Source organism: Coccinella septempunctata, chromosome 7 (genome assembly GCF_907165205.1).
Source record: "Coccinella septempunctata chromosome 7, icCocSept1.1, whole genome shotgun sequence".
In the NCBI taxonomy this organism is placed as follows: Eukaryota; Metazoa; Arthropoda; class Insecta; order Coleoptera; family Coccinellidae; genus Coccinella; species Coccinella septempunctata.
The window spans coordinates 8,678,868-8,705,626 of NC_058195.1; the positions used below are offsets into that span (position 1 = coordinate 8,678,868).

At 35.4% G+C, this 26,759-nt stretch overlaps 5 protein-coding genes across 10 annotated transcripts; 4 read left to right on the forward strand and 1 right to left on the reverse strand.

Moving 5' to 3' along the window:
- Positions 1-424: 424 nt before the first annotated feature.
- On the forward strand, positions 425-14,658 carry LOC123317041 (estradiol 17-beta-dehydrogenase 11). Of its 6 annotated transcripts, none has more exons than XM_044903393.1 (6): positions 425-580; positions 9,843-10,157; positions 13,132-13,256; positions 13,395-13,505; positions 13,787-14,151; positions 14,364-14,658. In XM_044903393.1, exons 2-6 carry the CDS (start codon positions 9,908-9,910, stop codon positions 14,500-14,502), a joined length of 990 nt encoding a protein of 329 aa, XP_044759328.1. In that variant the 5' UTR covers positions 425-580; positions 9,843-9,907; the 3' UTR covers positions 14,503-14,658. The 6 variants fall into 6 exon arrangements, with proteins under 6 accessions (XP_044759328.1, XP_044759329.1, XP_044759330.1 ...); XM_044903394.1 differs by lacking the exon at positions 425-580 and adding an exon at positions 5,564-5,710; XM_044903395.1 differs by lacking the exon at positions 425-580 and adding an exon at positions 6,102-6,278.
- Positions 14,659-15,451: 793 nt separating this feature from the next.
- LOC123317370 (integrin beta-nu-like) lies at positions 15,452-20,310 on the forward strand. The gene is made up of 9 exons (XM_044903867.1): positions 15,452-15,748; positions 16,101-16,290; positions 16,351-16,685; positions 16,760-17,053; positions 17,194-17,520; positions 17,745-17,908; positions 18,876-18,968; positions 19,105-19,538; positions 19,970-20,310. The coding sequence occupies exons 1-9, from the start codon at positions 15,602-15,604 to the stop codon at positions 20,305-20,307; spliced, it is 2,322 nt and encodes a 773-aa protein (XP_044759802.1). The 5' UTR covers positions 15,452-15,601; the 3' UTR covers positions 20,308-20,310.
- Positions 20,311-20,852: 542 nt separating this feature from the next.
- LOC123316709 (general vesicular transport factor p115) lies at positions 20,853-24,960 on the reverse strand. The gene is made up of 5 exons (XM_044902906.1): positions 24,765-24,960; positions 23,229-24,711; positions 22,855-23,172; positions 22,611-22,795; positions 20,853-21,327 (listed from the first exon to the last, which is right to left on the reverse strand). Exons 1-5 carry the CDS (start codon positions 24,852-24,854, stop codon positions 20,965-20,967), a joined length of 2,439 nt encoding a protein of 812 aa, XP_044758841.1. The 5' UTR covers positions 24,855-24,960; the 3' UTR covers positions 20,853-20,964.
- LOC123316711 (ribulose-phosphate 3-epimerase) lies at positions 21,453-22,495 on the forward strand. The gene has a single exon (XM_044902908.1). It carries the CDS (start codon positions 21,630-21,632, stop codon positions 22,314-22,316), a length of 687 nt encoding a protein of 228 aa, XP_044758843.1. The 5' UTR covers positions 21,453-21,629; the 3' UTR covers positions 22,317-22,495.
- Positions 24,961-25,022: 62 nt separating the features above from the next.
- On the forward strand, positions 25,023-26,759 carry LOC123316710. Its single transcript, XM_044902907.1, has 2 exons — positions 25,023-25,488; positions 26,216-26,759. Exons 1-2 carry the CDS (start codon positions 25,056-25,058, stop codon positions 26,710-26,712), a joined length of 930 nt encoding a protein of 309 aa, XP_044758842.1. The 5' UTR covers positions 25,023-25,055; the 3' UTR covers positions 26,713-26,759.

Here is a 26,759-nt window from a genome sequence, read left to right on the forward strand (position 1 = left end):
AATCAAATTTTTTCTTAGTGCTGCTAAAAAAAGTTCTTCCATTAATTTCCAATCATTCCTTCGAATGAAATCTGAAATCCACTATTACCAAACCTCTTGACCTTAACATCTCTTTCAATCATCGATAAATTGGACTAGAATATCTCTTCGATGTTGAAACCATAATATTAACACCAAATCGACTAAGCCTTACAACACCTCCACCTCCAATAATTACAGGGGTGGTTCTTTCACTCAGAATTTCGTCCATCTGACGTCTATTGACAAACCCAAGCTTCATATCTGACGGTTTTGAATCGTAAATCTTCCACCACTTCTTTACGAGCGGCGTCCACAGCGCAAGCCACATTGCGTCAGGATCAAGATATCCTTGCTCTATCCGCGGGTCCCGAAATGATCAAACAACCCAATGGGTTTGTTTACAGTCTACGCTGATACGTGAGAACGGTATATCGCGAGTTTTGAAGTTCTTGGGAGCGAAAGCGAATTTTTCACCTGTTTCTAGTGGCCTTTTTGTTGAACTTTCCTCCTGTCGGGGCGCTGATCTTTAATGGGGGATGCTATGCAGTGAGAAAGTGAGGTTAGTGCACTTTTGGGGTTATGTTAGGGGGTTGACGTTTGAGACGGGGTTGTAACGGTCGCTACATCAACAGAAATTGTGATGGAATACTCATTGTGTTCAAGATATTCTGAGTGTTCACGAAATTGACATGGTTAGGCCTCTAGATTTCATCCACACTGTAATCTCGTGAACATTTTTTGAAGCAACCGTCCCTTGTATAATCTCACATCTCACCCATATTCCTTTACCCCTTCAAAATCAGTGAGAATATATTGGTCGAAAATAGTCTTGTTGATGAATCTTGTTACTCTGAAGAAGACATAAGAGGTCCGAAACTATCTCGTCTATCATAATATTCCCTCCCAGATTTACTCTAACTCAAATTCAAAACCGATTATTAGTTCAAATTCAAAAAATTCATCTAGGTTATCATTTTTGTTTTCCTCAATTTCGAATGTGAATTAACATTGTGCTATTTGATTCAATTTAATTTATTTTTGGACATAAACCAAAATAAGGAAGGAAAGCAATTATTTTGCGATAACAGGAGGGAAATTGTTATCAAATACTGGCTTGAAAGAGAACACCTTGTTCCATGATTCATACAATCCAGGAACGTATTGAAAAAATCTAATTAGGTATGTTGTTCCCCATTAGTTCAATGGATAGGACAACTAAATGCTTCGTTCAAAGATGAAAAAAAAAACACCGAAAATTCAACGATTTGAGAAAATAATGAATTGTAAATAGATACAGTCTGGAATATTTATTATAGATTATACTCTTCAAGATCTATCAGAAATTTGGATCATATATTCAAGAAAAAAAATTCCAATTCAGCAACCTTGGAGTCCTATCTAGTAGTAATCCCTGAACTGAAAAAATATCCATTCATATTTAGTATGCAAATGGATAAATGGTCAAAATAAAATTCAGGTTTTTTTTGTATAAATGATATCTTTTGACGAATTTTAATGATTTCCTGGTTGTTGGATAAAAACATTTTTGTAAACACTCAACTCAATTATTTTTTCTTCACACAATTTTTTTTCAATAAAAGTTTTTGAAGGTCATTGAGTTAATAAATTTGTATCTTTATTGGATTTCTATAATATTAATGGCACTTCAATAACGATATATTTAATGTTTTTTTGGCAAATAATTTGTATCCTAGTAAACGGAATTTGGGCGGTTGAAAGTGAACAAGAATTTGGCTCATTTTTAGGTCCAAACACGTTGATTATTGTGTTTAATATACCTCAGTGACCAAATGAGGAATTACGCTACAATGCACTTTCATTGTGGTGGATCATGGTTGACTTATTTTGGACCAGTATATCAAAAATAATTGAGGAAACTGACATTATTTCGTTAACAATTTGTCATTCGCTGTACTTGTACTTCATCGTCGTATTCATTTTCGCTATTGTTCTGAACAAATTATATTTACCCTTGAATAATACAAAGAGGCAGACAACTGTAACATGGATTTATTGTTTCAGAATATATTCGTACATCCATCTGGATGTATATACGACAAAATTGCATTATCAATTGTTTCCTTATGTATAATACTAGGTTTCACCATGAAAGTTTGATAGTATGTAAGGTTGTACCTATGACGACAAGCTGTGTTGACAGTTGACATATCCAGAAAGAACAAACCAGGTTTCATCAGAAAAGAAACCATTGGTAGAATGCCATCCTACGAAGGTAGGATGGTAGGTTCATTCAATTTTATGATAACACATCAATCTATAAATATGTTTGTTTCTATCCAAATTGAGTGACATGTTCCTAAGTGTCCAACCAGTTGAGATAAAACCAACCAACCAACAGATATTCAGGAAGCTTGTGTTATCACATTCTCAGCATTGTTAATTAACTCTGGGGTTGTCTTCTTTGGTCTACCACTTCCTTTTTTCTTCAAACACTACCTGTATCATGGAAAACGCAACACTTAGCGAAACATCTATGAAAAAATTTATGATGTAGGATGCAATAATAGGTACCTATAAATGCTTTTTGCACGTCGTTCGAAAAAATCTTCATAATTTGCTGATAATTTTAATATAACAATCACGAACGTTATCTTGACACTAAAATAGTTCAGCAGTAGCTAAGAATTACGTTTAGACACAGAATAACGACCTTCGAAATAAAATATCCTACTTGACGACGTTTTTTAATCGCATGGTACGCCCTATGGGAATATCTAAAGCTTCCCATAACTTATGCGAATAATAAGCATTCAAAACGTATCATGATCCGTCTATTTTCCCATGAAGTTCCACGTGTGACTTAGCAAATGAACAATTAAAACCTCCTGAAGGTTATTCGCTGAATACTCAAGCTCATAATTTTCAATTTTTTTTAGTATTAGATGATGACCCATTAGTAAATCAAGGAGATTAAGTTTTTACGAAATCACCTATTGATTTGATTTTCGTATATGAAGCTATAAACTAAGTATAAAGCATAAAGCAATCATGGCTGTATGCTCAAGCTGCCATAAATTATTATGATCATCATTTTTATAGATTCGGAACACAATATTATGCTAATACCAATCATAAAAACATCAGAAAGGTTATTCATATAGGTAGGTACCCAAATTACCTACTGGTCAAACAAATATACCTCTTGAAAAATGAGGGATTCATTCCACTTCAAAGTTTCGAATTACTTTGGTAATTTGGCTATTTTGGTACTCGTAGTGTTATTCGATATATAGGTACTTTCATTCCGACTGCAAATAATGAGACTTCTTTTTTATGAGCATTTATCGGCCGTATTTGAAACAATTTCATCATACAAAAATTCATTCCATGCAATTTAATTTGGAAGATGAGGGAGACGTCTTCATTTGAATTTTCTCGTGTTTTTGATGGGCTACTGATCTTATTCGTATTGTGTAATTTTCGTTTTATTCACGCGTCAAGGACGCATTCCATTCCATCCGTCAGCTCTAGAATGTTTCGTCGAATATTGAAACATGCGTTGGTAAAAATTGCGAAACCAGCACGAAGGTTAATCTACTGGATGCTAGAAGACTATAATCTTCGAACGTTTCGATTTCACGCATCTTTCTTAATTTTTTCAAGGGCGATGGGTTCATATATAAACGCGCTGATTCTATTTTTCAACTCAGCGAGGAAAAGTATCTCAATTGGTGCTAGAAGATTGCTTCATATCATTTGGTTATTGTGGTTGGTAGATTACTGGTTTATTCGAGATTAATATCATAAATATGGTGTGGTCTGGTTTGATGCATTGGTCCGATCAATCAATGAAATGATCGACTAAAAGTGACCAAAAGCAAAATCTTGTATCATTTGGGTGAATTATTTCCAATACTGAACAAAAATTTAAATCCTGATTGAAATTTTCACAGTACACAAACCCGGAAGGTTTTTCAGATTGGTAAATAACGGAAATCACTCCAAAATTGAACCTTGAAGCTGTTCCTCTCTAAAATTAACTGCAAGAGTCCATACACAAAATAGCGTCCATGTCATCATCTCTTGCCCCATCATCATCTTCTCATATTTCCCTCAACAGAGTCTATTCCAATAGCGTTTTATCGACAAATTGGTGAGATATTGACGTTATATAACGTCTATTTCTTACGCTATATCGCAAGTTGCTTAGACAAGCTGTGGTTGAGACAGATATGCAATAGATGCATCCTTGACACGTATAAGTGAATTTATTTAAACTTCAAGCTAATTCGAAAATCGCAAAGGATTACCATTACGTAGAGCTCATTTGAATGTTTGTGCACAAGTAAGGATAATTGAGGGTTAAAGTCCTCTCTATGATTACAGTTCTTCGCCCTAATAGGATAATTCTTAGGTCCTTCATTCTTCACCATATCAATCAGGAGAAAAAAGAAGTAAAATTTCAAAAATTTCATCATCTGTGATGATGCTTCGATTCAACATTTGTGGGTATTTACATCGGCAGGTGTTATGCTTCTGCATATCATATTTTTCGTCTTATTACTTTGGCGTTGTAATGTCTTCTTATGCATAACACTTCAGCATAGCCTCCCTCAGAAATGGGACGAAAATTTCAAGCACCAACGTATGGATTTGAGCACAGTCAACCTAGATTTCGTTCAGCATTCACCTCTCAGTTATTCCTCTGCTAACAATAGACAATTTGAGAATGCAATTATGCACCAGTCGACGCTGCATTTCTTCGTTCGTCCTATCAAGCTCAATAAACTATGTGGTAATATTGAGTAAGGTAGGAGCAATATATGGATTTGCCCATTTCATTAACCGATCGAGTGTTCACTATTTTTACGTTTCGTCGAGATGTTGAGTAGGTTTACGATAATAGGACTTCTTTCATACGAGAATGTTGTTGTAATACATTGTCAACATTGGCGTTTTGTTGTCATTGATTTATACTCGAGGAGGGAAAATTGGAAAAAATGTTAAGGCATGTAATGAAATTTTTTCATTTGAATTTGTATTTTGCTTTCTCTTCTTAAATCGTGAATATGAAAGTGAGCACATATTTATTAAGGGTCTTTTAAATGGTTCGTTCATTTTCACTTCATTGAATATAACAATTTTTTTAGGAGAATGCTGGCGATGAAACACTTTTTGAACAATTATCTCAAGGATACTCGGATGTGTTAAAACAAATTATCATCGATTCGCGTGTGCTGTTGATTTCTTACATCATCATGTTCCTCACAAAAAATGGACGGAAAATTATCGATAAATAATTGATTTTTGACCGCAGCTGTCAAAGTTTTTGTCTCGGTTTTTGTCATGAGTCTTGTTTGGTATTTCTCTCTCTCCATGTATATGTTCTATACATATTATAAGAAACCCTCTTTATGTGATGCAATGAAACGATTATTAATTGAAACTGGAAAATTTATTACTTTTCTCGTAAAAAACTCATTAAGCACTGTAAATAAAAATCACATACATTCAAGTCAATATGAAATTTAATCAGTATTATGGTTACATCCTCAAAAAATCTTCATTCTGAGCAGTGCCACTCTGAATTTTTTAGTTCTCGAGATAAATTTCCTAGATAACTTCAGATTAGAGAGTTAAAAATATCGATCTTGGCAATCTAGTAGATGTTGTTTAGAGCTTCAGTGAGGTCGACTTCATACTTAGGGTAAGATCCGCAATCATAAAAAAGAATTGATGAAAAACTCATAGTAAAAGCAAGTCAATCGTTTCTATCAGCTATTGCACTTATGTATTGTTGTCCACCTAAAAAACTAACACAAACATTCAGATAAACGTGTTTGCATTGTTCGCCTCATTCAGCAATGTAATAATACCCATATTTTTTCATGATCATGAGCAAACTATCAATCCCTCAATTTTCAATTTTTTTGGAGATTAAAAAAGCATCAAGTTTGCAGTTGATGAGATGCTTAATTGCATGTCGGAAATACTTATAGCGAACATTTGCCGTCTTCAAAACAGTAATTTGACACTCAACTCAATATATATCTGTAATAAGTGGCCGATTGCGTTTGTTTTCATTTCCAGTGAGATTATTGTTCTGAACACTTCTTTTTCATGAAACTAACTTCTCAAGATAGCGAACGAGTGTCTTGTCCTCAAGCTTTTAACGTACGATAATTATTTGAGATAAATTCTATTAAAAACGAAGATAAATATCGAAGCCAGTTCATGTATGTTGGAGATCCAGTAAAAGTGATTTGATACCCATGGTGAGTAGAAGAAATGTTAAATTTGGAATGAAATTTAGGATTTTATGGATTATCTCAATTTTGTTGTCAAATTCTCCACTAGCATGAGTTATTCAAAACAATTTTATAGTACGTAGAAATTGATTTTGTTGGTTTGATCCGACCTGAACTGCTCAATAACCAGATACATCTAATTCTTACTTATCTTCTCCTGGAACAATAATTGTTACAACAAATTGTGTCGCAATAAAATAATATTTATTGGAACACTTAATGTATATAGGATATGAGCTCAATTATCTTCTTATGGCATTCTTTTTCAATTAGAGCCCCATTCTAAAATCGTGTTGCATATGATGATTTAATGCTTCCATTCAACACTAACAATTTCTCGCAATTTCCGGCGAATAAATGCGAATTATAATGTTTTTGATGGGTTTTTGCAAGTACTGCCAGTTACTGATAAAGTGCTCATAAAAAAAACGAAGAAATAATCTAATTTCGGCTTTGACCTTACTAGGATCATAAACTAAATCACCCAGTATCTCGCAGACTAAACAGTGAATTAATTATGAGTTATGGTATAAGTTGTTTCAAGATATTCTTTGTTCTATAGTCAATTCAGAACTTCGTGAACAGTTGGGCCTATTGTTGTGTGTGAAATCATATAGGTGTGAAGAAGAGCCATCATTCAATACTTCTAATAATTCTTGAACATTTCTGCTCATTTTCATCAAGAGATTGTATCTATTTATATTCGGTACGTACAAAAATAGATTAACAGAATAACGTTTTTCTTAGTAGTCAGTAGTTTTGCCTCGATTCATAAACCAAAGGATATCATACAATATTCGTATGGAAACAATTGGAACAGTTTTTCCGTGATTGATTTTCATACAATTTCTGTTTATAAGAAATATTGAGGAGTTGAATTTTTGGTATGCTGTAAGTATTTGAATATTTTATTTTATAATCTACTATATCAACTGTTTGTTTTACATATTCGATAAACATTATTTTTCAATGAGGGTATCAGTTTCATCGGAATTTATACTACACATTAGAATGACTTATCTAAAATGAGTTGTTTTTCTCTGAAGTAAAATATGCTCCAGATTAAGTCATGAAAATTTATTTTTATCAATACCAATTAAATCATGGTGAAATAAATATCATTATTATATATTATATAGACATCATACTCTTTTTCCGCAATTATTTTCTTCATCAAAATTTTTGTATAAATACCAATAATCTATGAAATGTAGTTGTTATAATAGTTTCAGATGAATGAAGTATTGGATTGGACATAAAACATGAGTAAATCCGACAATATAATGATTTCAATTTTTATTCAAAATATATACTATACCATCAAGCAAACACCTATTGGCATCCTCTTCTGAATACCAAGTGGTATACCATTTTGGCCAATCGAACGCCAACTACATTTTAAACAGAGTTTAACCGAAGTGAAAACCCAATGACTTCAAAGTTTGTTGATTTGTCAACAATATTTTCCCAGAATATTTGTCAATATAACAGCATATAAATAAAAATTTTTTTCAGTTGTTAAAGAATTCTTTATTCAACAAACCAAAATTATATCTATATGAATATGATTATATCAGTTCTGATTTCAATGAAAAATGATCTCCCATACCTAGTTCTTTTATTTTTTGATAGATTTTTCCCAGGAACTATAAGGTTATACAAATTGTCATCTGTTTTAAAAAAAATCTGATCATTTTGATCTTAACAATGACTAAGGTTGTTTTATCTTTTGATGACACTTTTGCGTGTGATTACTGTGGAGATTAAATCAGTATAGGTACTTATTTCCATAGGTTACAATTAAAAAATCGTAAAGATTGTTAAAACTGCATTTCAAATAGAGGAACTGAAGATTATCGATGGTTATGTAGCCAATTAAATAATTCCTATGACCACTTGTTGCATTCGTGGTAAATTAGTTAAAAAAACCACTTGAAAAAATCCATTAATGTAATCAACAGTTTTTTTTTCGAAACTTCGAAACAAGATGCAATACCTCATAGTCAAAATTATTTTCTTGTATTTCACACTATATTCTTCCTCGAACTTTGATAGTCTTTCATTATTGAAATCGAACCGAAATAAAAACCAAGAAATGTGCTTGAATTGTTACATTATCATTATCACTCTAATTACTGTGTACAACCTTGAGCAACATTACCTATCATTTCTACCCAAAATTTCCTTTTTCGATAAAACCCACAAAAATGTATTAAAGGATAGCGTAACACACATTTAAGACAATTATTTTCAGTATTAATCAACTGACCACAATAATCCTTGAAGGATCAGTTACCTCAAGTAGGTACTATAATACGCTGAGCTTCCTTGAAAAATTAAGATAAATATGAGATAACCTTGTCAGTCAACTTGGATACAAAAACGCTTCAAGTTGATGATCGATATTAATAGAGGGTTTTGTTTACCCATCCTTTATGATAACCTTTGATATTCTTTCCAATTAGATCAAAATTCAAGAAACTCAAATTCGGTGTTTTCATTCTTTCATTTCTAGTCCTCTCTCGTGAATGATAAGGTTTGTGTCCTGTTTCCAGAGTTATACTGATAGATAAATTGATGGAAATTGTGTTCTGAAGGTATCTTTTCTGTTCAAATAAGCATTCAATTTAATGCATGTGTTATGTATGGAATAATTGTGTGCTCTTCGTTCCATTAGATGTAAAAAATTGTGTAGTGCAAATAGGTTTGTTTTTCATTTAGTAGTTTGTGTGGAAAATTCCCTCATATAGGTACATTGATCACATTTTCCTAAGTCGACATATACATATATGAATATTTTTACATTCTTGCTTATTTCACTTACGATGCTTGGATATAAAAATCCAATACAGCTAATACAGAAAAGAAAAATCTAATAATTTCCGGTCAGTTCAAATTTTTCAATTTGAACTCATAATTTATTTTTAGGTTTCTTACAATGGCGTGAATTCTGATAATCTTTCCTTTGAGAATCTTCATTATAATCGTGGTCATAGATAAAAGGATTATCTATGATCGTGGTGGTCGAAATTTCAAGATTTAGCACGTGGTCTTAGAAGGTTGCTAGGTAGCAAAGCATAGTCCGATTCCATTTATGACTCATGTCAAATCACTTCGAAAATAAAAACAATTGTAGGTACTTACTTCAAGTAAATGTTGAATATATAATTTATGTTCGTTTGATATTGGCCAGATGAACATCAATACATACAATGTTGATGACGTTAATACTGCATTCAGTCCATTGATATTAACTGAAGATGTTATTTCTTCAAAATCTCCACCAATGAGATTTGAAATTCTCATTTTATCCACTGTAGTCTCGCTAACAGTGGTAATCCAGATCCGTTACTTTTACATCTTCTTATATCGATATTTCTGGTACAAATTTCGAAGCAGCATCCTCGGCTCACTTCAGAATTGAAGATGAAGTTCTCCTTGATTCGAAACCACTTTGATTTTCATCGTTTTGGAAATGAATCATTGAAGTCTACTCCATAAAGATTAATGGTGGGTCATGTTTTTTTTCAGGTCCAGGCCAAAGAGATGCAATCTTTATTCTAGTCAAGAAGAACCTGTGCAAAAAATAATTAACGATGGTGTCCAAAAGTGACTACAACCTTCTGCAGTCTATAGTTGATGTCGTTGGATTCATTGTGATAGCCCTAGGTATTATAGCGCAAAGTATAGTACGCGCATGTCTTCCTAAATCCTATAGGAAGTTCAAGAACCTCAATGGACAGAATGTGCTCATCACTGGAGGAGGGGGTGGCCTTGGCAGACTACTAGCCTTGAGGATGGCTAATCAAGGGGCTAAAATAATAGTATGGGATGTAAACCAAGAAGGTAAGAGACTGTTTCAAATTGTTGCACATCCACAAGAAATAGCAGGTCCGATTTCATTCACCTAGATAGAGTGTCTTAATCTAGCCGAAAAGCAGATATGAACCAACAAAATTCGTTGCTAAACGCAAAACTCGAATTCCGATTTTTGAACTGTTTCGCAAGATAGGTCTAGTCCGTGCAATCCATCTGGCCATGACCTAGGTCCACTTCTGCGTTCATTGCATCTGTTTGTTTTCCGTAAAAGTGGTACAAGCGCGTTTTCGGTTTCAACACTCGCCGTTCCAAGATATGGCTGTTCCGATAGATCGAGAGATTGGTCCCAGCTAGTTGCAAAAGTTGCATGTGCTCCATATGGTCCGGTAGGTTTGGTGTTCGGGTTAAATTCCAACTTTTAATGGAGGTTTCGACATCGTGCAAGTTTTTCGAGACCTGCTCCGTTCTTTTCAGGTGATTGTTGCGCTTATACTGCGTGACATTACAATGAAACTGGCTGTATTCAACAAAAAACCCTAAAACACAACTTCTGCTCAGGGGTTTTTATCCCTTGTTGAATTTCAAGGTCTGGAAAACATGACTTCTTGATTTTCAACCGTTTTTCATCATATTTCTCCTTAAGCTTAAGGCCTTTCAGGAGCTCTAAAATGTTCTGCTACTCAGGCTTCCCGAGTGCTCATCTTTGTGAGTTACATCAGATCGAAATCCATGCAATCTTGTTGTGCCTCATCTTAAACGTATGCAATTAAAAGAAACAATACGCGAATGACCTGATGTTCAAAATAATGAAAGACTGCAAACATTCAAGTAATATCTCTTTTGCACCTCATGTTTTTTCACACATGAATGTTTCTTCAGAAGGAATCAACCCTGTAGTGTGAAAAGATATGACAAATATCTCTTTCGCTTTCTTCGAAATTATTGTACTGATGGACTTTCACGTGAAAAACTGGGGGAAAATTATGATAGGCACATTGTAATCAGCATGTCTCTCTTCATTTGCGAACAGTTTCTGTAATTTTATGTATGTCGTGACTTGGGACAAGTAATTTCACGATGGCAGTCTCGCACGTACTTTGACAAGCGAATTCCTGCACTGAAAATTATGGGGATTCTATAAAAGACCTAGTCAACCTTTCTCCTAAATGACACTAATATGATTCCATGTCATTTGTTCGTTCTTCATGGGTGACTTTCAATTCTACTGCATCTTTCGCGTTTTTTCTGCACCAGATGCATAATTATGTCGTTTAAAAGAAGGTTTGTACCGATAGTAGCGATAAAAGATCACAGTGCGAGTCTGGTAAATCACAGAATTCCAAGTTAGACGATTGCACTGTACGAAAACAAATTTCTATTGAATTTCCTTCGTATGGAGAAATCTCTTATAGTTTTGAAATATCGAAATCAATATAGTACCGATATAAAGCGATGGAACAAAGCTTCGAAGGATTTGCAAAGAATCTATCTTGTCTTTCACACTACTTCGTTAATGGATTATAATGAAACCATTACTATTCAATAAACTCTCAACGCCATCAGTAAAATTTCAAAACACTCATCAGTACATTTCCGAGCATGTCAATAATTTCTTTTATTAGAGGATCAATAAAATTATTCTCATTCACATGGCAATATCAATTGATGGCTTCTATATGGCAGATGATACTAAACAAACGAACGCTCTTCAGTATCCAACAGAGCTTATAATGATTTTATTATAGCTCCTTTTCTATTGTGAGCGGGTTTTTTTATTGTGTATTGATGTTGACGGTCCAGAGGATGTGTTTAATATATGAAAAATCTTGTAATCATCTGAAGAACAGAAACAAGATATTATGTAGATTGATGGCGTTTTGTACATTGAATTTTTTCTTCAAAATTAGATGAAATCTTTTCAACTTCGATATTGAAAAGAATTGCGAATGTCAAAAGGTACAATGATACATACAAAACTGACATCCATCGGTAACATCAGAAGATTCAAGTTATGAAAATCTAAATAAAAATGGTTATTGGTGTGACATTGAGTATCCATTGCATCCCACTCCTGAATGGTAAATATTTACGCCTGAAACACACACACAAAAGCGATACGAATAGTACATTCTTAGAAACGTTAAACAAAAATTAGTCATAGAGATTATTAACACTCGTCCAGTTCGTAATGAATGGAGTAGACTTCATACAGTGCTGAACCGGCTACAATTTAGCATTATTTCTTCAATTAACGAGGCTTGAACCTTCATTCCAATAACACTCCATTAGTAATAGACTGTTTGGAATTGGATAAACATCCATCATTCAGCTCACAATACGCCAAATTTTCTTCGTAAATCCGAAAGGAAATTGGATAGATCAACACAAATCGGCCACAATATCCAATTATGATAATGCTGTTAACGCACAACGCCTCAGTTATGTCTGATTCTTTGGGGTCGTTATATAAAACGACCATATACCTATATCGAATTTTCAAGTTCAAGGTGAAAGCTTACGTCTCTTTAATGGACTGTTCCGGAATTCTACAGAAGACTCCGAACCACTTGTATAACAGTGTGTTGAACTTGAATCTCGGATTCTGCGAATAATCGTTGTATAATCCGTCAAAAGAATTATATCGAATGGCTATTAAGATTAACAGCTCCCTTTGGTTTAGTTATTTCGAATACTGAACCTAGCCAAGAGAAATTAAAACATCCCCAAGCTTTTCAAAAATTTGAGGCTTTTTTCTCGAAGAATTCTGTCTAGAACTCGATGAATTTTGGACACAGAGATGACCGTAGAGCTTCTAAGTCTCGCTGCACCCTTCAAAATTGGTTTCGCTTCTCATCAGAAGCAAAAACTATCATCATATTCCTGTACGATCAAAATTGAAGGCATTCATGATGGCATGTATGCAATTACCTCTCCCAGCCTACTTGCTATTCAGACATGATACTCGTACATTGTTATTAACTGCCCAATGAATCTCTTTCAGGTATTGAAGAAACCTTGAAGCAAGTCAAAGCGCAAGGCGGAACAATCCACGGCCTCAAATGTGACCTTTCCAAAAACGAAGATGTCTACAGGGTGGCTAAACTGACCAAGGAAGAATTCGGAGATGTAAGTGTGAAACGATCCAAAAAAGTAGAGGAATTAATTGGTTTTATAATGTTTTTCTCTGCTGAAAAATTGGCCGAGCCCATTGAAATTATTATAGGGTCTGTCAGAATTATACCTGCCACTTCATTTATCTTTCAGATTGACATCCTGATAAACAATGCCGGAGTGCTATCTGGTAAATTCCTTTTGGACACACCTGATCGTCTGATCCAGTTAACCTTCGATGTTAACATCCTTGCACACTTCTGGGTGAGTATGGGTCAGAAAATGGCACGATGTCAAGAACTCATGATACATTTTTATCTTATCAGCTAAAGATTCGAGCAGTTTTCTTATATTTTGTTTAAAACCCTGCGACCTAAAATTATTTGATCTGTACTTGTAGGTTTTTGGAATATCCTGCATCATGAAATCCAAAAGACCTTTTAATCCTACTATAAGAATTATAGATCTTATAAGACAAACTATATGTACTAGCAAGGTATATTGGTTCAACTTTCATTGCTTCTTCATGTGCCTTTTTCCCTCAGACTGTCAAAGCCTTCCTTCCCGCCATGATCTCCAGAAATAAGGGACACATCATCACCATAGCCTCCATGGCTGGTCATGTGGGCGTCAGTAAACTGGTGGACTATTGTGCCTCCAAATACGCTGCCGTTGGTTTCGACGAATCTTTGAGGATGGAGTTGGAAGATCAGGGAGTTACTGGGGTTAAGACGACAGCTGTTTGTCCATACTTCATACAATCGACGGGGATGTTCGGAAACGTTCATTCAAGATTTCTGTCGACGTTGAAACTGTCTGACGTAGCTGACAGGATCGTGGAGGCTATCCAGAGAGAAGAAGAGCAGGTTATGATTCCGTCAGTGTTGAGGTTGACGATCTTATTGAAATTGTGAGTTGACACTTGAAGTTAGGTTAGGTTGGACTGGGTAAGGGTGGGTTATGTTAGGTTTTAGGTTAGGTTTCGATTTAATTGGGTCTTGTGAAGAGTTACTGCATCAAATTTTCGAATAGAATCATGTCAAAAGTCACAGAATCTTACGTTACCATATGATGAAAATCAGAAAGGTTGTAGCACTCGGATAATCTTCTTTATTTCCCCAGAGTGATGCCTTGGCCGGTAGTATCAATGTTCATGAGAGGCCTAGTACCTGACGCTGCTCCAGAAGAACCAACTAACAAACTGAACAATAATATGGTGAAACCTACCTCTAAAGAGGCTGTGAATGTAAAAAACGACTAAATAAGTGAATAGTTGTTAAGTGAGAGAGGAATGGTATTTTTGTAATTTTTTAACAAAGTGTTTGGTAATGAGAGTTCGTTATGCATTAAGTTTTATTATGGATATGTTTTAACCTGACCTTGTGATTGAAAGAAGAATATATGAAGAAAAGAAGAATAGTTTTGTTTTGTTTCCTCCAATCCCTTTTTTCACAAAATCTCGTTGTTTCCCATCTAACGGCATTAGAAAAAGCCAAATTATCAGATAACTCAAATCATTCAATCTACCTTGAGAAAATAATTAATAATGGAATTCATTAGGCAATGATATTTATAGTCCCTACCAGAATTTTCGTACCCATAAAAGATGCTATAAATCTAGGTATACGTTCTATTAATATTCCAATCTGCATGGACGTGAGTACCTAGAGAAATGGTTTAGGTGGTGGAGCTGCCAAGCTGATCAATCAAAATGAAAAAACCCTCCTGTTTTTCCTTAATGCCATTAAAATTGTATAGTAAATTCTTCAAGTAAAACATTAGTAAAGCAATTTTATACAGTTGAATATTTTTTCATCGTTACATCCCCATCCCTTGTATATTCAAATCAACCCAGGCTAAGGATGAGTGTGTCAAATGTCAATGGGTTGAAATGATATGATAACATTGCATTGCATAAGGTGTGGATCCCCCACTGATAGGTATTCTTCATATATTTTCTTCCATCTGTATAGTCCTCTGTTCACTTTTCATTGTGGAGGAATGATTTATATTTTATATTGCTCCCTATCTGAAAGTTCTTGCGTATCTTTCAACTCAATTGGTCTCAGCGTTCTTGTTTTCTAAGAACGGACATCCCAGGAATACTTTTTGATGAGTGTACGTTTTTGGTCACGTAGATTACTAATTAAATAGCGTTTCTTGGTTGAGCATGCGAGAAAGATTCATGATAGGTATGTGCTTTTTATCTATGAATGTCCCAGAGGTAGGCAGAAGTTTGTTTTCCTGCATTGCCCTCAAACATCAAGTTATCTTTATCGGTATTATAACTCTTTAAGTAAATATTAGGGGATAAATATCGTTGATAATCTAAGGAACTTTATCAGTTTACCTTAACGCATATGGAAATGAAGTTCGTTAAAAGCGGTTCTTTGAAATATCAAATTCAAATTTTAGGGTACGCGATTTTTTTAATTTACGCGTGTTGTGGGAACGAATGTGATGAGTGCATTCAGTTGGGTCCAGAGATGAATTTCTGTTTTCACAGTGTGAGTACTGGCCAAAGTATCTTATCTTCAGATAGCAAAATTTGAACTCGGCTTATTTTTCATACCTTATATCCTCCGATAAGGAGCTAGAGAAATAGTCAAAACACTTTTTGAAACTGAATCGTAATCTTGGTTTGTCCAAATATATATGATGATCCCATATTCACGAAATTGAAACGAAATTCATGTATTCGAGTCGAAAATATCAATACCTATAAAAACAAATCGATTAATCTCTCTGAGTTTGAAACCTGTTATGATCTGAAATTTGCAACTGTAGATAATTGTGGAAAATATTGTTACGCCCTACATTTTTCTTCTTTAATTGCTCACGATTGAGATATTCTTCAAGGACTTTAAAGGTTCGAGGTGTGAAAGACTTGAGAATCTAAGAGACTGCCCATCAGAGTATATCGAAAAGAACAGTCATTCTCTTGTGACCATTCTCAAAGATGAGGGATTCAGAAATTTCGAAATTTTCGAGAAAAGAAAGAATTACATACAGCTGAAGCCTCAAAAGTTAAAGCTAGATTTACGAAGAGGTGAGGTTCACTTAAGATAGGAGGTTCCTCCTTCCAATCTTAATTGTTTTGTTTTATCAGGAGATGCTGTGAACTTCACATTTTCCTATAAACCCGCAGAAAATTACCCTCTTGAAGTATACTATCTCATGGACCTCACGTTTTCGATGAAAAATGACTTGGAAACTCTGATAAATTTAGGGGGAGAACTAGGATATTCCCTCAAAAACATCAGCGAACACTTCAAAATAGCATTCGGCTCCTATGTCGACAAACTTCGAATGCCTTTTTCTTTCACAAACCCTGACAACATCGAAAATCCATGCAATCACACATCGGAAAGAATTTGCGCCAAGAGTTACCTCTTGAAGCACATCCAGAACTTCACCAATGACGTTGAACTTTTCGCTAGAGAGGTAAGAAAAATACTTCAAACCACACCACCGTCCTTTTTATCGAAACGTCTAGTTTATCCCAAATTTTGTTGAAGGTTAGGAAGAAAAGCAACACCAGTGCCAATCTAGACGACCTGGAGGGGGGTATGGAGGCTCTGATGCAAGTTTTGGTGTGTGGAAATCGAGTTGGTTGGTCGGACGTTTCGCGAAAACTGGTAATCATCAGTACAGGAAGTTACATGCATCTGGCTGGCGATGGAATACTATCGGGAACAGTGATGAAGAATCCTGGAAAGTGTTTGGTGGATTTTGATGGGAATTATCCTGCTGATAATCCTTACGACTATCCTTCTCTTGGAGAGATACATGGGCAGCTTAAAAAGCAGAAAGTTGGTTAATGTTACACCCTAATTTCTTGATAGTTTCATAAACTTCGAGTTTAAAATCTATTTTCAACTCTTCAGAAATTGCTATCGTATATACCTTTTTTTATAAGAGTGACAATGACTAAAAGTGAACACTTTTCTAGGTAAACGTCATATTTGCAGTGAAAGAAAAGGTTCTTTCATATTATCGGCAAATGGGACAGGTTTTGAAAGATTTTTCTTTTGTCGGAATATTGGACAAAGATTCCAAGAACATCATCCAACTGACGAAGGATGGATACATGGACTTTTTCAAAAAGGCGAAATTTTATGTGGATACGAATCACACTGCAGATTTGGACATTGAGTTTTACGCCAACTGTGATGGTTCGGGTTTTTTTAAAACCGCCGAATGTTCTAATGTTGTCTTGGATCAAGTCATTGATTTTATTGTTGAGATTAAATTGAAAAAAGTACCGGAGAATGTGAAGGTAATTTTGAGATCATGGGTATTGTGAGTTGGAGCGAATTCATAGCATTTTCCTCATCATGGAAATATCAATAAGATTGGAAGAACATATTACTGAAATAACTATTTTTTGCTAACCAGAATCTGTTGTTTTGAATATTCTGAATTTCGACAAACTTTAGATTTTCATCAATGTTAGGGTAGCATAGATACGAAGAACGATTTTATGAATTTTCCATATTTTAGAGGGAAAAATTATTCATAGTGGAGAAAAATATTCAGGAGAAAATAGAAGTCGATCTAGAATATTACGGATTCTGTGAATGTGATTCAATTTCATCACAAACAGAGGGAGAATCATGTGTTAATGGAATTCTGAGGTGCGGAAAATGCAACTGTAATTACGGCTGGTAAGTGAAAAAATCCTAGTTAATGTAAATTACTTTTTCTCGCGAACTACTGAACTATATGACCACAGCAGCCTCAAGTACACAGATAAATGGATCCAAGGATGAAGTTTTTAAGAAAAAGTGAATACTTTTGCATTTTGGGTAACTAAATGAAGATTGGTAAAAAATCGAGTACCATCTGTCAAAGATGCACTCAACTTTTAGCTCGAATGGACTAATTTTAGAGATGAAAATTGGGGAGGAAAAACCCAATAATTTGAATTCCTGATAATCTCAGAAAACTTGGTGAAGAACTATTAAAATAGACACATAATTAGTGATTTTAAAATTATCATTTAATTGTATATCCACAAATTCGATTGATGTGCAATTCGTTACAATTAATTTAGCGAAACAAGTTTATGGAAGACCATGAGAATTATTTGTAAATAGCAGAGGATGACGAGAGAGAGAGAAAGGAGGCCATCTACCAGAATAAGAATTCTTTCTTGGTCAGCTGAATTGGCAAATATGTCTAACATTTTAAAATTAGTAATTTTCATAATATTTCATAATTAAAAAGAATGGATTATCTCCTGTCCAAGACATTAACTTTGTGCAATTGTAAATTTTATTACACGTGAATATAATGACTTGGAAATGAAGATGTAGTGTGTTATACATAGTTCTATTGGAAACCTGATTTGGTAATAGTTCAGAACTCAAAGTGTGGTCGATGAGATTGGAAAATAATTACCATTTCAATTACCGTTTATAATGTTTAGCGTTAACATAACAAATTGAGTTATACCTAGTTTTTTTTCGTTTCATCTTGGTTGGATCATTATTACCATTGAAATTTGCACTTGACGACTTGAAACACGTGGATTTCAAAAGACGAATAATAAACTCGCCAATTATTTCGAAAAAAAAAACAGATATTATTTCAGAAACATCATTTGACACTAAAGAAAATATATACTTGCAGGACTGGCGATTCATGCAACGAAACCTGCAGTTATAGCCTGGATCCATGCAGGAAAGAGGTTGATGGCATCAAAGAAACTTCTTGTAGTCGAAGGTGAATTAAATTCGATGCCTAATCTAACCTAATCCAATTGGACCTAACCTAACTTAACGACTCAACCTAACCTAACTCAGCTTAGCCTAACCTAACCTAACCTCAATCCATTCTAACCAAACATCAAAATTTTTAGGGGAGACTGTGAATGCGGAAAATGCATATGTGATTTTCCTTACCAAGGAAAGTATTGCGAATACAAATGCCCGATATACAGGGGGAAAATCTGCTCCGGTCACGGCAACTGTCAAAATGGCGAATCTTGCAGCTGCGACAAGGGATACACCGGAAGAGATTGCTCCTGTGAAGACTCCATCAGAAGCTGCATGGTACTCGGAAAAATCTGTAACGAGCGTGGGAGGTGCGAGTGCAACAAATGCATCTGCAATGAAAATTACAAGGGGAAAAAATGCGAGTATTATGTTGGCAAAACTGGAGGATCGGGATACTGCTCAGAGTTTATAAACCAGACGATGAATTTCGTGGAAAATGGTACAACAGAGCTGTTTTACGGAAACATTTCGATAAAACCTATAAGCGTATCCAAAGAATTCAAGCTAGGTGGGGAAGGTAAGAGATGTAACCTTAAATCATGAACTCTCTGGCCTGTAGCCATTTGTAGATATAGAGCCAAGTAGGCTGTGTAACTTAGACTTAACTTAGACTAGGTATAACAAACTACAGGACAGGATGAAAAAAGTGGGATAGTCAAGCGTCCAGTGTTGCCTTTCCATTAATTCCATTGTCACCAAGTAGTCTTCTCATGCAAACACTTGAAGCTGGCAATGTTCCTGATTTTTCAGTTTTTTACTCTTTAGGGTAGATTCTAAATTTATGGAGTTGCCAGCGACCTTAAAATCTCTCTTTGAGAGGTATTATCAAAGAATTTTCGTGCAGAGTTAACGATATCAAAGATTTATTCATTTGTCCCAGGAAGGGACTGTCCAATTTTCGTATAGCTAAATAACTGATGTAAACTTTGAGTATTCTCCGTTTTTCAGGTATTTGTTTCGCCCGATTGAACACCAAAACCCACTATTGCGAAATCAACTACAGCTATAACCTAGAACGGCAACCGATTGTTTTAAGGATACAGCCGTATTGCTACAAACAGGTGAACGCAGCAGTGGTAGCACCCGTCATTGTTTTTGGCGTATTCGCTTTTGGACTCCTGGCTGTTTTGATTTGGAAATATGTCACTTCTAGGAAGGATAGATTAGAGTATGAGAGGTTTCAGAAAGAGGTGGACCATCAACAGAGAAGTAGGACCGAGAATCCACTTTATACAAGTCCTATAACTAGTTATAGGGTACCCAGTAATAAGAATAAAATTTTATGAGTAGCATTATATTTTCAATATAACCCCTAACGTTTGTATTTCCACCCCATCAAAAACAAAAATCCTGAAACCAATTATTTCATCAAAATTTTCAAAGCTATTTCAAAATAAAATCGGCATTAGAAATCCAGGATACAAAATTTCATAACAAACAGTCCAACCGATCTTGATAAATGATTTAATAAATAAAATGGAGACTTTCTTTTATATATTATACTTGGGCCAATCCATATCAAAACTAGTAAACCTCATAGCCAGGGACAACAGGTTGTCTCTGCTCATAGCCTTTAGTTAAACTTTCTGACCAAGCCATCCTAGATACTGAAGCCTATTCTGCGCACCCCTAGCGACGTCCCTTGTGATCCTGTGACGAATAAAGAAATGGGAAAGGCATTGATAATTAAGAAATATGAATTTTCTTTATTGTCTTTATTGGTTTTATGTTGAATAACATTTAAAATGATCACCTAGAAAGTGGACTGAAGTATTGAGACTTTTCAATACATATTCATGAAGTCCATAAACTCTTGAAATAAAAAAGAACAATACTTAAAGGCTATATTTCAATGCATGGTGAATATAAAACTTACATCTTGCACACTGAATAATACAATAAATAAACATAACAATATCACTTACAACTAAACTATACAATTCTCATATCTCATTTTCAGAATTAGAACCATTCTCTGAATCATCATCTTCCAAAACTTCCCCCAATTCTCTCAATCGATTTTTGAAAACAGTAAGTTTACAATCTTGATCAGTCAGAAGTTCCAAGAGATCCTCCTGATCCTTTCGTAAATGTTCAAGTTCATCTGATTTTTCCTTCAGCTCATCCTTCAATTTTTGGAGCTCTTCATTTACGACTATTTCTTTTTTGATCGTAAGGGGTTCTTGTGGCTCAATACAGTTATGATCTACATTGTTTGCTGTTGAATTGGTGGCTAATTGAACTTTTAGGAGCGTATTCTGATCATTTAATTGGGAATTAGTTTGACGAAGTTCCTCGAGTTCATTCTGAAAGAAATATACCTTAATGCAACTATGCAAAAACTTTTTATTGATAAACCTTTATTTATTTTCCAAATGCTTAACCCGCCACTGCTTTTGATTTATATAGACAGGAATTATTCTATGGTGCACGATAGAAAAGATAAAGGTGAGAAGATTGAGGTTAATCAATGTCGCAAGTTACAACAATTTTTAATCCTATTTGTCATTGATTTTTCCGAAGCTGATAACCTTTTCAGTCTTCTTAAATCCATACAAAACGAGTTTTACTTTTTTTCATTTGCTTGACACAAAAATCCTGGGTGAATATGGCAAGAGCTCCTCTGAAATGTAAGATAGGACCATCTATTTTGAATGCAGATTTGTCCAACTTATACGTAGAATCACAAAAACTATTAGATAGCGGCGCTGATTATCTTCATTTAGATGTAATGGACGGTCATTTTGTGCCCAATATGTCTTTGGGTCATCCTGTTGTTAAGTGTCTTAGGAACAAAATACGTAATACTTTCTTCGAAGCTCATATGATGGTTGATGAGCCTGAAAAATGGGTAGAACCTATGGCAGATGCGGGTATTAATCAATATACATTTCACGTGGAAGCAACTAAAGATGTCTTTCCTTTATGTAGACGAATAAAAGAAGCTGGAATGCAAGTCGGAATAGCTCTAAAACCAGGTACAGGAATTGAAGCTGTGAGGCAATATATTGACAGTGCAGATATGATTCTTATAATGACAGTAGAACCTGGGTTTGGTGGTCAGAAATTCATGGCAGATATGATGCCCAAGGTGCAATGGTTACGGAACAATTACCCTTTACTAGATATCGAGGTAGATGGAGGTGTAGGGTTGAACACAATCACAGCATGTGCAGAAGCGGGTGCAAATATGATTGTGGCTGGCACAGCAATAACAGATGCTTTGGATCAACGGGCTGTCATAGCTAGTCTACGGGAAACAGTTGAGAGCTCAATACATAAATGTAATGTCTAAGATTGGCTGTTGACAAATTGTTACTGTTATACTTTCGGTTCAACCGTCTGACAAATTGGTGCATATTTTTCGAGAATTTTATTTACAATGAAATATTATTGCGATGTAAACTTCTGTGACATTCCTTATGTACTTTTTATTGTATGGTAATAAAAATGGAATTTTGCATTTGTTGGAAACGATGATTTTTCCATTCAGTTAAGAAAAATATGGCTCAAATATGCAAATCAATAAATGATGGCATTCCTTGAGGAATTCAATAGGTAATAGCAGAACCAGACATTCAGAACCTACCTTCAGCATTTCTTTCTCTCTTTGTGCACTATTGAAGGCTTTTTGTAAATCATGCAGTTTCCTATCTTGATCTCTGATCAACTCCTTGTACTGCAACAGCAGAGCATTTTCATGTTCGCTCAAACTCAATTCCGATATGCCATTTTGGAGATCCCTTTGCACGCCCAAAGCATTTATAATGACACCTGGAATATTATAAAATTATTCTGAAAATGATTCTTAAGATTCATCAAGGATTCATTACCTTCGAATGACTTGAATAGCTTACAAAACTCAAACTCCAGCAAAAGTTCACTTGAATGCTTTGCCAGTATTTGAGGTTGCTTAGCAGCCCTTGCATAAACTTCATGTCTCGATATCTCATTCAACTTTTTACAGTATGTCTCGATACCAACACGTTTCTCGATAAGCTGAGAAAGATTTTCTTTAGAATAGTTCTGAACAGAGTTATCATTGAAAACTACACAAAGGCCCATTATAAAAGCACATATGCCTTGTATCAGTTCTTCGTTATTGTCATATTCACTTGCTGAAGTTTGTGCTGTTAAAAATGCCATGGCACCTGTCACAAATTTGAGGTTAATTAAGGATTTCAAACGACTCAAGGTCATACCTCACCTGGAATGTTAAGAAATACTTGAACAGCTTGTTGACACTGTGATAGCCACATTGCTAAAAGCATCAGAATTCCAATTTTAGATTGGAGTTTGTTACTTTGCTGAAGATACACCACACTTTGATGTAACAAGCCTATTGCCTGTGCACCTAGATTAGTGGCTATCATAACCCTCAATAACTGTTCTTTTTGCGCTGGATTGTCAATTAAGCAGTGTGAAAGAGAGATTGAGGAAAACCAATTGCTTAAACTGTCATTGCTAAATAATCCACCACACAATAATTGACCAGTAGTGACGTCTGACGTTGCTAAAGAGCTAGGAAGTAGTGTTTGAATAATTTGGCCCTGACCAATCTCATTCTTGTACAAAAAGCATTCAAAGCAGTATAAAACAGCACAACGAAGTTGAAAAGGTTGCTTTTCATTAACCATCGACATCAATAAGACAACAATGGCTGGACGTGGGGGATTGGAAGGTGCCATGACATTGGCAAAGTATTCTTGATTTGTTAGGTTTCCTCTTATTATTTCAGCAACAGTGTTGATAGTTTCTGTTAAAATGTCTGCTGGTACTCCACTTGCCATCAGTATATTACATAAGGCTTCCAAAAGGTTCACATTTCTCATACTTTTTTGGCAGGCAGTAATAATTTGAATAGGATTGTTGGGACTGACTAACGTTCGAACTAGCTGTAGAACGCAATGCATGTTTGAAACTTTTTGAGGGCTCCAACCAATTTCTTCTAGGTTATCGGGCAGAATCAACATAGGAGCAATCTTTTGAATGTAAGAACCCTCTTTGAAAAAATTTATATTACTAGTGTTGTTTTTCAATAAATTGAGCATCAAGATCAAGCAGTCTTCAACAACAATACCACCTTCTGTTAAGCCTTCCTCAATTATAACCTCAAATAATCTGTCAAAAGCATTCTCGAATGCCACGATTTTTTGAATATTTGCATTGTTCTTTGTTAAATTGATTAACAATAGGAGTGCATCATTCCTGATGACTTCCCTACTTTCACCCAATAAATCCATCAATTTTGATACACCCATCGGGCTGACTAATATTATATCTTGTATCTCTTTGGGCTTGTTGGCTAATAGAGATGTTATTAATTTAACAGCTGGCCATCTTACTCTAAAATCGTATTCTTCCAAAAAACTCAATACTAATGAGACACTTTCTGTATTTTTAATGAACATTTCTGTGAATTGCTCTCCAATATTAACATTTATAGCTAGTGAAGATTCAGTCTCTTCCTCGAAAGGTTCTCTGGAGGTAATATTACACAGAGTATCTAGGCAATACCCAATGATTTCACAGTCTGCTCTATCCAATTCTAAGACCTGTTTCAGTACATCCATACTGTGAGCTCCAACTTCAACTCTATATTTTTTCGATAAGGCTTTGAGTGCTCTACAAGCATCCCTCCTATCTTCAAGAAGTGTAGAAGTACTAACTCTGCTCACAAGTCTTTCAACCTGCAAGTAAGTGACTCAGAAAAGCAAATATATGAGACCAATATGTTCATTACTGTTTCTGCTCCTGTTATTTGTTGGTCGGGAGCTGGTGCTCCCAACACAGATTTCAGGCCGCTTCGGAAATATTCCATCTCTGATTTCATTCACTTGAATGAAAAAATTGAGACCACCTAATTACACATATCGTCAATTCCAAAACTCTTGAGGATGTTGTTGTTATCAACTGTCAAACCGGAATTTGTCCACGTTGTCAACTGTCAAAACGTCAGGCAATTGTCAAATTATTGTTCTTGTTCTTAAAATAAATTCTATGTCTATCTTAATTTTGACAGAATCGAAACAAAATGTCGCGCTCGCCGTCATTCAACAAAACCTCCTCAACATCCTCCCTGGGTGTGAGTAAATCGAAGAGCTACACCGATCCTGATTTTCAGAGAGGCTCTTTTGACTTCTCCTATCCGAATGGAGACAAGTATATTGGAGAATATTGTGCACACTCGAGTGGTTTAGTATGGAAGGAAGGAATAGGGACTTACATTACTAAGGATGGGCAATCCTACAAAGGAAAATGGTATGACGATAAACTGGTTGATGGAGAGACGGTAGAAATATCCTTCAAGGACGGAACCATTTACGAAGGCCCTTTGGAAAAGTACAAATATAAGGGAGCTGGATGTTTGCGTTTGCCTGGAAATATAAAATTGATTCTAGAATTCGTGGACAATAAGCCTGTTGGAGACATAATCCTATTGGATAATGTCGGTAGACCTTGGTATGGTAAGCAGTACTTTATTGCATTGCAGAAAGGGTCTACTTCGGCAACTTGGCCACAGTGTTATCTTAGAGATTAGATCCTATAATACGATGGCATGTTGCCTTTATATGTACCACAATATTATCTGGGATTTACAAGATGATATGCCAGTAGCATGGGAGCTACGACAGTTAATGACAGAGGTAACAAATGGTCCAGTGCTTTAGCCAACACCGATCTGCATACAGAAATCTGCTCAGTTAGAGCAGGATGTGTTGTAGAGCATGTTTATTGTTCTTTTATAAGGGGGATGTCACTTCTGTGAGGGGGACTAACGTATCCTTGAGATGTTTGATGTACCGATTCTGAATCTAGAAGACCAAAGAGGGCTATCTTCTAGATCGCATCTAAGCTTAACTGCGACCACTGGAGGCTAGATAATTCAATAACCCGCTATGCAAAGAAATCCTGAGGATTTTTTGCCAGCAGATCATCAGTAAATTATTCGGGGACTTGGCATTTGGAGGAAGATTTTTTCCTTAATGGCAATGTATTGACCTGATGTGCCATGAAAACACTGATACCTGCATATTTACTATATCCTTCAGCAGGTTTCCAATTGGTGGTTTTGCAACCTAAACAATGTTTTACTGTGGCCAAGCCACGTTTGGTTTTAGTTGCCTGGTGTTGCTTCTTTCTACTCTTAGGTCATTAACACCAAGACAGTTATTGCTTTGATTTCCTCGATAGGTAGATCAGAGGGTGACTACACTCTATTTCAACAAGAAAATATCTATTTCGAGAATATTCCAACAAGACGTGGAGCAGCTTACCCCCGCCTCAAGGTCCCTACTAAACCCATCAAGTCAGTTCAGCAAGTAGTGAAGAAATCGATAGATATGACGGCCCTGGAGCAGCGGGTGTTCAAGAAGAGCGAAAAGTTGGCCGAAGACTACAACTTCGACGATTCGGAGTGGTACCGAAATTATATAAATTTCAAGCAGAAGCAGCAAATTATAATGAGCAAAGTGCGTAGGGGGATGAAGTCGCGTCTGACCGACGAAGAGTTCGATTGGTGCCTCAAGTACGACGAATTCAAGGAGAGGTACCATAAGCTGCTACAGAGGAGGAAAGTGAAGCTGAACGACCCAGTGGATTTGAGCATGTTTCACACGCTCTACAGCGATGAATACAATTCTTCGAAGCCAGAATTTGTCATGTATCCCAGCAAATCGGAGGAAAACTGATGAAAGTCTTCCACGATTCTTGGGAATTTTTATTGATTATATTATTT